Source organism: Mesoplodon densirostris, chromosome 16 (assembly GCF_025265405.1).
Source record: "Mesoplodon densirostris isolate mMesDen1 chromosome 16, mMesDen1 primary haplotype, whole genome shotgun sequence".
NCBI classification, from domain to species: domain Eukaryota; kingdom Metazoa; phylum Chordata; class Mammalia; order Artiodactyla; family Ziphiidae; genus Mesoplodon; species Mesoplodon densirostris.
The window spans coordinates 27,612,711-27,624,439 of NC_082676.1; the positions used below are offsets into that span (position 1 = coordinate 27,612,711).

Genomic DNA, 11,729 nt, shown 5'->3' on the forward strand with positions numbered 1-11,729 from the left:
TTGTGAAATCTGTGTAAATATAAGGTTCTAAATATTTAACAGCATATTCAAGACTGAATCATTATTGCAATATTTGGAACAAAATTGATTAAAACCACATAAATGTATTGTAAAATCTGAAAAATATTTATTAATGAAGAATAACTTTTTGTTGTGCTACAAATTCATCCTCTTAGTAAATACATATTGCTTTCTCTCAATTAATTTATGTGTAGGTAGATGAATATTATTTTTTACTGATGAGATGAGAGTCAGTACCAAATTTCTTCCCAGTTTTTATTTTTAAAAATGTAATCACTGAGACATCTTATTCACATGAAAAGGGAAATGTGAAAGTTTAAAGATTAAGTGGCAGATAGAGAAATGATAGATACATGGGCAGAGAGAGAGAGAGAGAACACAGTTCTTTTAAGTCCTTACAATTTGTATGCCCAAAATCCCACAGTAAGCTATCACTAAATTTTATTTACAAAGATCTATCACCCACCAGGTGATTTGCCCTGCTGTTATTGCTATGGTAAATGAAAAATGGAAAGTCACTTGAATTTCTAAAGGATTTGTTATCCAAAGTCTATGATTACTTACTTTCTGAATACCAGCACCAATCTTTCAATTATCGACTGGTTTGACACGTGGACGTTTTTCCACTCTGAGCAATCCATGATTGGCAGAAAAAGAAGAGGTGAGAGGTAAGTTTTCTTTCAAAGTTAAAGATCAAAAATTTACAAAGTGGAGATAGAAGAACCTGTTAAGTGATATGGAAGCAACATAAATGTCCACCGATAGATGAATGGATAAAGATGTGGTACATATATACAATGAAATATTACTCAGCCATAAAAAAGAACAAAATGGAGTCATCTCTAGAGATGTGGATGGACGTAGAGACTGTCATACAGAGTAATGTAAGTCAGAAGGAGAAAAACAAATATCATATATTAATGCTTATATGTGGAATCTAGACAAATGGTACAGATGAATTTATTTGCAAATCAGTAATAGAGACACAGATGTAGAAAACAAACATATGAACACCAACAGGGAAAAGGGGGTGGTTGGGATGAATTGGGAGATTGGGATTGACATACATACACTACTATGTATAAAACAGATAACTAAAGAGAACCTGCTACATAGCACAGGGAACTAGTCTCGATGCTCTGTGGTGATCTAAATGGGAAGGAAATCCAAAAAAGGGGGTATATATGTATACATATAGCTGATTCACTTCGGTTTACAGCAGAACCTAACACAACACTGTAAAGCAACTATAACCGAATTAAAAAAAAATGCTCTGTGAGTATCACAAGATATTAAAAAATTGAGGGTCAAAAAATATTTCCCTTAGATTATCAACATGCATATCTTGGGGAAAAATGTTGTAACCAGTATTCCAGTTTGAAGATTACTACTTTATATTGTCAGATCTTCTCATATTGATTGAGATGATTTCATGAACAAGTGCAAAAATTTTTATTGAGCATCCACCATGTGCAATGCACTGGTCTAGCAGCTTGGGACGGCAGCCATGAACAGGACCACAGTGTAAGGACTCTGTGTACATTATAGTAGTGATGACAGGCTATATGAAGCAAATGATAAAATAATTCAGAAGGAGAGCAAAGAAATCTACAAAATAATTTCAAAGAATTTAAGTGATCGGAAGAAAATAATGCAGAGTAGTTTGAGGAGTGGTCTTGTGGCCAAGGATTATTTCTAAGGAGGTGACATTTAAGGCAAAGGTATACAAGAAGAGTACTCTAGGCTGAGGCAGACTGATGGCCTAGGGATGTCTTTATGGTGAAAGAATGCCTCTGTGAAGAGTTGGCATATGACCTGTGTCACGAGGTGTCAGCCATACAAAGAAATGGAGAGGAGCAATTTAGGCCAAGGTACACTAGAAAGAAGTCAATCACCTTGTCCAGGTTTGCTAAAGATTTTCTTGGTTTTGGCACTCTAATTTCCATGTTCTGGGAAGACCCTCAGTCCCAGGCAAAGTAGGATAGTTTGTCAGCCAACAAGAGGCCCAAGAACTATTGGAATATGAGGTCTACTTAAAGGTCAGTGGCCTGATGGCCAATATCAAATCTACAGCCAGGGTCACTGGCAGCTTGACCCTAAGAAAATAAAAAGAATTAGAGAATAAACCTTCTTGATTCTGAGACATTTAGGCATCTGGGACTGTGGCTCTCAGTAGCACACCAGCCTTAGCTCAGCACATTAACAATTAATTAGTCAACCTTAGAGTGAGTAACTACTTCTCTGTGATATCAGAGAGTAAAGTCGCTGATCCACCAGTTGCTGTGCAAACAGCACTCACATGCACAGAGGCAGACAAAGTATAGACCTCCTACACACAACTAGTATTTGTGGACAAAATGAACATCTGGAGAGGCACGCAATGAGACCACCATAGTTGGAAGTTTTGAGTAGACCTTTGAGTGGAAAGAGCATTGGAAAGATAAGTAGAGTTTGTGATGTAGCTCTTAATTTAATATGATGTACTCTTAAGGCAAGTCCCATGTGCACCTCTGTCTAGTTAAATCAGTGTTTGTGGTGAATGAGGTAGTTTCTAACTAAAACTGGGTTTGTTTCGGGTTGAAGTATTAAACAAAATTTGACCTCATGATACAAACAGGGATTTAAAGTCAGCACTTACAATAAATGTCAGTGAGGACAGAGGGACAGGAAAGGGAGGACTTGTCTGGAACTTTTTTTTTTTTTTAAAGTGAACCAGTTATACATATACATCTGTTCCCATATCCCGTCCCTCTTGGGTCTCCCTCCCTCCCACCCTCCCTATCCCACCCCTCCAGTCAGTCACAAAGCACTGAGCTGATCTCCCCCTGTGCTATGCGGCTGCTTCCCACTAGCTATCTACCTTACGCTTGGTAGTGTATATCTCACTTTGTCACAGCTTACCCTTCTCCCTCCCCATATCCTCAAGTCCATTCTCAAGTAGGGTTCTTCCATATATGATAGTAGTGTTTCAGGTATTACTAAAATCAAAATTTCAGTCTCAACTATACAGGCAACACCAAACTGTGGTATTTGTTTATGCATTTGTTTGTTTATTATGGAAAAATACACACACAAATATCACCTGAGGCCAAATATTAGCACATATATATTAGTATATCAGAGGAAAACAAAGAAAGAATTTAAGCCCAAAATAAAGAATCCCTATATCTTCTATACACTTCTCTTTATACATTTCTAATTGTGAGGTAACTCTCTCGGTTCTTGCCTTGGCAGTAGCATTATGTCCACCTCTATGTCATCCAGTTCTCGATTGAACTGTCCCCGGTGAAATAACATCTGTAGAACTGGCTCCCTGGATATTAGTCCCAATGCTTATATAGATCTGCTGTCTCAGGCTCATGAGAAAATGTTGTACCCTCAACGCTCTCAGGAATAGTTGTCAAAGTCTAGGGAGAATCTCTCTCGGAAGCAGTCGTCCCAGTTACTGTGGTTTCTTGAGTCTTAGTTGTTTTAATTTTTACCTCATCATTCAACCCAGATATGGGAGAAAAAGGAAAACCATCTTGAGTACCAAATCCAACAGTTACATCTTCACCGAATGTGGGATGTATTGGCCATTGAATGTATGGATGGTCACTGCTTAGGGGAATGCAGCATGACAGCTTGTTCATACAAAGAAGTTTGTACCTTTCGAGATGTAAACATCGTTTTCTGCAGTGTCCTACATCATTCTTCCAGCATCTTTCAATAAACCATCCAGCTGCAGGGTTAAACAAGCAGTCAATGTTTAAATTCTAGCCACAGGACAACAAACATTAATTCCAAAGTTTGACAACTACTGCTATTGCCATCTAAAGTAATATGATAACAAATACCACAAGCCATTTGGAGAGACAAAGAAGAAAACTAAAACTATATATTAAAAACTGTGACATGTGCCATCAAGGAAATTGCTGGTGGTGGGGAGAGGAGAGAGAGAAGGAGAGGGGAGTGGGCAAGAGAAAGACCGGAGAAGAAGGAAAGAGGGGGAGGAGGAGGAAGAAAATGAGACAGAGAGGATAGACATATGTAAAGCTAATAGTTAAGCCACGGCAAGGCACGAAGGATGAAAGGAGGCTACAGGATACACAGGAGGCAAAGATTATTTCAGGAAAGGACCATCAAATGCTCAGTCCCATGTGGAGAAACAGCATAGTGTCTTTAAGGTTTTAAGAGAAGGCTGAAGAGTCTGAAGTACAATGTGCAAAGAACAAAGGAGCACGAGATAAAATGAGCTTGAAGTAACCATGCCGTTGCCTAGTCAATTTGGCCATTATTAAGCATTTTTATTTATTTCAAACCATCATGTGAGTTAATTTACTTCATATTTTAGACAGTTAGCTAGGATTTCACATGGAAATTAGATAAGGGAAAAGGAAGAATAGAATCTGGGAGACACATTAGAAGGTTTGGCCAAGTAAAACATGAGGATGGCTGGAACTAGGGCTGTGAGAGTTGCAAAGAAAAGAACAGATTAAAGACATCGATTGTTTGGCTATAAGGTCAGCGGAGGGTGGAGAAATCCAAGTACATTAGTACATTTCTGAGCTGATATAGGGGAGATTCGTGATACTTGCTATTCATAGAATAGTAAACAGAGGAAAGAACACGATTTGGAGGGAAGAGAAAAAGGTGGTTACAAGTACTTGTTTTGGGGTATATAACACAATATACCTCAGATGTCCAGAGGGCAGTAAGATATAGCTGTAGCAACTCAGTAGACAAGTTTGGACTGTAGATGTAAATTGTGGAATCATTGCTATGGATAGTATTTAAAACTACAGTTATAGATAAAGTACATATAGTGTTGGAATAATGTGAGATAAAAGGGAGCCATAGTTAAATTCTGGGGAGTGTCAATATTGAGAGCTCAGATAGGAGGAGAAGGCTCAGAAGGAATAGCCAGATACTTAGAGCAAAACAGGAGAATGAGGGCTTCCCTGGTGGTGCAGTGGTTGAGAGTCCGCCTGCCAATGTAGGAGACGAGGGTTCGTGCCCCAGTCCGGGAGGATCCCACGTGCTGCAGAGCGGCTGGGCCCGTGGTCCATGGCCGCTGGGCCTGCGTGTGCTCCGCAACGGGAGAGGCAACAGCAGTGAGAGGCCCCCATACCGCAAAAAAAAAAAAAACAAAAAAAAACAGAAGAATGAGACACTAGAGAATTAGATTAGTTTTCCCAAAAGCAGACCTTGGGATAAATTTTGACTACTGTATAATAAATGAGTTGAGGGCATTCAGCACTCCCCACATCCCCAAATCAGTTTGGAAATGGGAAAGTTAGGGAAATAAGACAGCCAAAAAGAAGAGAGTTATACAGTTCGTTACCACTGTGATTGACTAGAGCATGACCCCATGGGGAAATCTGGCAATTAGTGTATGGCTAGGATAAAGGTCCAAGATATCCTTCTTGAGGGTCAGAGGAGCTGGAATACTTTTCCACCATCCAGTAGTTGATAGATGATACCAGAGTGAGCTGACAACTCCCTGTCATTTCCAGACTGCCCCATACAGGACTGATTTGCAAGCAATCGACCATGCTTTGAGGATACTGCCAGGTGCAGGTCAGGCTGGTGTGCATGAAAATGGCAAATGCCAAAGGTATACAAAGACAGTTGTATCAGGTATGACTAGATTATGCAAGTGAGGAAAACGTTTCCTAAAGGAACACGTGGACACTTGTAGGCAAATACTGCTGTGAGGTTGAGCGAGATAAAGCAGGAGCTGGAGCCTCCATTGCATTTAACATGATGAGTGTCCCTGATAATCTTCAGAGTGGTAGGAAGAGGAGAAACAGAAGTGACATGGTTGACATGTGAATGAGAAGTGGAAATAGCACCTGGAGACCAAACTCTTAGGAAGTTTAGCTGTGAGGAAGAGCAGAGAAATAGAGAAGTACTTAGAGGACAGTATGGAGTCAAGGGAAAGTTTCTGAGGTTTGTTTTGAAGGCTGGGAAATAAGAGAGCATGTTTGCAAATATTAAGAGGAACAAGTAGAAAGGGAGAGATTAACGTAGAAGAGGGAAATGAGGCAAAAGAAGGGCATAGTCCTTGATTAGGTGACAAGGATTAAGAACACATACAGCAGGGCTTCCCTGGTGGCACAGTGGTTGAGAGTCCGCCTGCCGATGCAGGGAACACGGGTTCGTGCCCCGGTCCGGGAAGATCCCACATGCCACGGAGCGGCTGGGCCCGTGAGCCATGGCCGCTGAGCCTGCGTGTCCGGAGCTTGTGCTCCGCAACGGGAGAGGCCACAACAGTGAGAGGCCCGCGTACCGCAAAAACAAAAAATAAATAAATAAATAAATAAAAATGTTCTGTGAATAAGATTTTAGAGGATGCTATAAGACAGATCCAAGAAAAACAAGATACCCATAATACAGCCTATACCAAAGGGAGCATAACAAAAACATGGGATTTTAATTTAATTTTGCATATAAAAATAGGGCAGACAAATAAAAATGCATCTAACAATACAAACCACATCCACTTCTCCTATGAGTATGGCAAGGAGACAAGAAGGATAATAGGGCAAAAGTCAAAGCAAAAAAGTAGATCCATCCTGTCAAAATAGAATTCAAGGCTTAATTATCTGTTCTGTTTATTATACCCCACTGTCCCAACTCAGAAGACATTTCACTGGTTGATATGATACCACCTTAAGCCAAAATAGATTCTTGTATCTAATCTATCAATGGACTTAGGCAGAGTAGAGAACACGTATAAAGACAATGGGCAAGACCCATCTTCATGTTATAGTGCCAAAATGGACCCTCCCTAAAAATGCCTCTGATGATCCACAGTGATGGAAGACTGAAAAAGAGAGGAGCTTGTAAAGTGCTGCCATACAGAAAGGGCTCTTTAAAGCCTTTTTTAAAACTCCTCTGAGAATTAGGTTGATATGGTCATGTATTAGCTTCCATGGTGCTGAAATCAACAAAAAATTCTAAAATTTTATAATCCAGTCCAGTCTTTGTTTGCTATATACTTCTCCAGAATTCTCAAAAGCCACAATTACTAAAAGGAAGGTCCTTGTAGGCTCTTAAGATAGTAACATATCCATCTAAATATTTGTCTCTCTGTTCTCTCAGTGAAACAATATGGTGAGCTGCACATAGAGGGATAAGGCTCGTTGATTTCTTTATCCAAGATGAGTAAATGTTAGCTCCATGAAAGTTATTTATGACAAATACTTCAAGCAAGGAACATCAATGGATGTCACCACAAAAGTTTCGGTTCTGTTCATTTGGAGAGCATTTCTTACGGTCATGACTTACTGAAATTTTATCTAGTTCCAAAGAACTTTTTAAATATGTCCTTCTCAATTTATAAGGCTTTAAATTTCACATTATTTCTTTAATTTTTTAATTTCAGCTTTATTGAGGTATAATTGACTTACAAAATTGTAAGGTATTTAAAGTGTGCAACGTGATGATTTGATATATGTGTACATTATGAAAAGAATCTCCCACATCTAATTAATTAATACAGCCATTACCACAAATTGTTTGTGTTTGCTTGTTTTGGTGAGAACACTTAAGTTCTACTCTCTCAGAAAATTTCAATTATAGAATACAGAATTGTCAACTATAGTCACCATATTTTACATTAGAACCCCAGACCTTATTCATCTGAATAGCTAAAAGTTTATAAATTTCACACTATTGAAACAGACTATGAAATGCTTTCAAAGATCCTACGAGTAATATTTGCCTAATTGTGTCAAATGGACACAACTTAGTTCAAATTGCTACTAAAAAAGGAGATAAAGCATGCATGTTAAATGAGCTTCAAATGATGTATTGGAATTATCACTAGCTGTCATCACTGCCCATTAGACCTGCCCCAATAAGTATTGTGAAAATATCCAAATGTCTTGCCTTCCCCTAATGAATTCTTTTTTGTTAGCCAAACCCTCTGTATTCATTCCCACACACACAAAGCCAGGACATTCAGATCTGCTTAGACCTAAGAAGCTGCGTTAAAAAGAGGAGTAACATGAAATACTATGAAATATTACCTCAAATAGAAAATGGAGGGGCTAACTGCCACCCCTACTAACGTGTTCACTTCATATCTGTATCACCCATGTTGCTACTATAATGCCTGGACATGAAAAATATTCATTTATGTTTGAAGTGTTAAAAAATGAGTGACTACATTAACAAATAAATCCAGGGAAAAGCATAGGACTTTATTATGTAGAGAATCAAGTTCACAAAAGAAGTAGATAAATCTTTTGCCCTTGCCTGTTGGATTAGGTTGCACTTTTGGTTTAAGAAGAGTGGAGACCAGTGGAACAAGTGCTTGGTTTATAGTGGAATTGTGCTAAGTGTGACAGTGGGTAAGACAGCATAGTCCAACTTCAAATCAGGCTTCCTTGAAGGTTCAGGTGGCTCTGTGACTTGTTGATATTGTCTCTTTTCATCTTCATTAATACAACATAATTTTCCATTTACACATGCTATTTCATATGTTTCTCCCAGTTTGCATTTCTTCCTGCAGTAACCTGATATGTTACTAAAGCATTTTCTGTGTCGTGCTGCATCTATGCACAGGAAACAGCAATGGACAAGATTAGTTCCTAAGGCAGAGAAGAAGCTATGTGGTTCCCCCACAAGCTATGACCTCCTGTGGTCCCAAAGTGAACCTTATGCTAAGAGAAAACTCAGAGCCTCCTCCTTGAAAATCATCCCAAATTAAGACATCCAAAACCCCAGGTTCCTACCCAATATCCAAAGTCAACATCCTGTCAGCCCTACCACAGTCTAGTGTCCCCAGAGAGTACCAACTTGTCACCATGGCACAATTCAAAGCCAAATTAACTTTTAAAAGAACATCACAGGGCTTCCCTGGTGACGCAGTGGTTGAGAGCCCGCCTGCCGATGCAGGGGACACGGGTTTGTGCCCCGGTCCAGGAAGATCCCACATGCCGCGGAGCGGCTGGGCCCGTGAGCCACGGCCGCTGAGCCTGCGCGTCCGGAGCCTGTGCTCCACAACGGGAGAGGCCACAGCAGTGAGAGGCCCGCGAACCGGGAAAAAAAAAAAAAAAAAAAAAAAAAAAAAAGAACATCACAGATAGAACGTTTAAAGTTAACTGTGTAATTGGGTTTCACACTCACTGACATGGACAGCAGAAAACTCCCTTGCCAATACCTCAGGGGTCTCAGCATTTATTGCTGTTGAAAACTTCCCTCATTCAGCCTCTATGATTTTTTCACAACCTGACTCTTCCATCTCTTCTCTCTCTCTCTCTATTTCCCTCTCTCTCTCTCTCTCTCTTTCCATCCTCCTTTTGATCTCAGATAAATGTGTTGTCCAGGGATCAAACTCAATTCCATGTATGCCTGTCTTCCCAGACATTCAAAATGTTACCTATTCAGAGCATTGCACTGAGGTCCTAAATCTGCTTTTCCAATTCTTTCTTTACCCTTGTACACAAACGTGGACAAGCCCACAGAATAAAGATGAAGAAAAAAGACATGGTTCTCCCTATTCTAAATTCCAGAACCAAGGAGCATCTTTGAAGGTTAAAAAGATATATTTTTTAACATCTTTATTGGAGTGTAATTGCTTTACAATGGTGTGTTAGTTTCTGCTTTATAACAAAGTGAATCAGTTATACATATACATATGTTCCCATATCTCTTCCCTCTTGGGTCTCCCTCCCTCCCACCCTCCCTATCCCACCCCTCTAGGTGGTCACAAAGCACCGAGCTGGTCTCCCTGTGCTATGCGGCTGCTTCCCACTAGCTATCTATTTTACGTTTGGTAGTGTATATATGTCCATGCCACTCTCTCACTTTGTCCCAGCTTACCCTTCCCCCTCCCCATGTCCTCAAGTCCATTCTCTAGTAGGTCTGCGTCTTTATTCCTGTCTTGCCCCTAGGTTCTTCATGAGGTTTTTTTTTTTTTTTTTTTTTTTTTAGATTCCATATATATGTGTTAGCATGCGGTATTTGTTTTTCTCTTTCTTACTTACTTTACTCTGTATGACAGACTCTAGGTCCATCCACCTCACTACAAACAACTCAATTTCATTTCTTTTTATGGCTGAGTAATATTCCATTGTATATATGTGCTACGTCTTCTTTATCCATTCATCTGTCAATGGACACTTAGGTTGCTTCCATGTCCTGGCTATTGTAAATAGAGCTGCAATGAACATTAGAGGAATGCAAATCAAAACTACAATGAGATATCATCTCACACCAGTCAGAATGGCCATCATCAAAAAATCTACGAACAGTAAATGCTGGAGAGGGTGTGGAAAAAAGGTAACCATCTTGCATTGTTGTTGAGAATGTAAATTGATACAGCCACAATGGAGAACAGTATGGAAGTTCCTTAAAAAACTAAAAATAGAACTGCCATACGACACAGCAATCCCACTACTGGGCATATACCTTAAGAAAGCCATAATTCAAAAAGAGTCATGTACCACAATGTTCACTGCAGCTCTATTTACAAAAAGATATTTTTAAGACCACAAAAAGACAATCTACTTTCCTACAATAGCAAAGAAGAAGGGAACTCTCACTGACAGAGCTCCCACCATGAATTTGGTGCTTCACATTTGTAAGCTCATGTAATCCTCACAGGAAATAAAATCATTATGAAATTGAGTCATTATACTCACCTGACAGATGAGAAAACTGATTTTCAAAGGGAATAATTAACTCATTTCATACAACTAGACAATGATGAGGACATATTTTAACCTCACATCTACATGACTCCAAAGCTTGTACTATTCACATTACTGCTGTAGTGTAGGCTGAAAATGAATTTGGAAAATGGAAAAAGAGATGGTCAGATTCCTGGGTGAAAACTATGTTCAACACTGTAAAGGTAATTCTAGATGATGGATTCCTTCCTGCCTTTGGAGAGGACTTCTGATAGTACAACCCTGATTTCTTACCTCCCTGGATGCTGTCTTCTAAGACACAGACTCAGGTCAGGGTCCGAGGACAGTGAGTACTTTTGATGATACCAGCAAGATATCAATAATCTTGAAGGTTAAGCTGTGACAAAGCGAGAGAGTGTCATGGACACATATACACTACCAAACGTAAAACAGATAGCTAGTGAGAAGCAGCCACATAGCACAGGGAGATCAGCTTGGTGCTTTGTGACCACTTAGGGCGGTGGGATAGGGAGGATGGGAGGGAGACGCAAGAGGGAAGAGATATGGGGATATATGTATATGTATAGCTGATTCACATTGTTGTAAAGCAGAAACTAACATACCATTGTAAAGCAATTATACTCCAATAAAGATGTAAAATAATAATAATAATAATAATATTTAAAAAAATAAAAATTATCTTGAAGGCCCTTCCCCCATTCCTGTGAATAGTAATATTTCCTAGAATTTCATGGTAAATTTAGACACATTACCTTTGGATACCTCAAACAGCAGAATAATGAGAACCAGAAACAGCTTCATGTTTGCAGACTTCCCAAGACAAACAGGCAGCAGAATTTCTTTGTCCAGTGACCTGTGTCACACAGTCACAGAGTCTTTCAAGATGAGACAGAGTTTTGGCTGCTATCAGGGTTCTGAGCTCTCATTTTAACCCACATGGAAGGACAGGAAATCCAAGTCCACCCCCACTTTCATTTCCAAATATGGAGTTCACCATCACAGAACATTTGATCACATCACACTTACTCCTCCTTCCTCAGGATATGAGCTCCCAGAGAGCAGGAA

At 39.5% G+C, this 11,729-nt stretch overlaps 1 protein-coding gene across 1 annotated transcript; it reads right to left on the reverse strand.

Moving 5' to 3' along the window:
- Nucleotides 1-8,328: 8,328 nt before the first annotated feature.
- On the reverse strand, nt 8,329-11,465 carry DEFB128 (defensin beta 128). The gene is made up of 2 exons (XM_060079320.1): nt 11,417-11,465; nt 8,329-8,564 (listed from the first exon to the last, which is right to left on the reverse strand). The coding sequence occupies exons 1-2, from the start codon at nt 11,463-11,465 to the stop codon at nt 8,329-8,331; spliced, it is 285 nt and encodes a 94-aa protein (XP_059935303.1).
- Between the last annotated feature and the right edge of the window lie 264 nt (nt 11,466-11,729).

Coding starts and splice junctions, on each gene's coding strand:
- DEFB128 (XM_060079320.1), bottom strand. CDS start 11,465: ATGAAGCTGTTTCTGGTTCTCATTATTCTGCTGTTTGAGGTATCCAAA. Junction 8,565..11,416: donor GCTGTTTGAGGTATCCAAAG/GTAATGTGTCTA, acceptor TCCTGTGCATAG/ATGCAGCACGACACAGAAAA.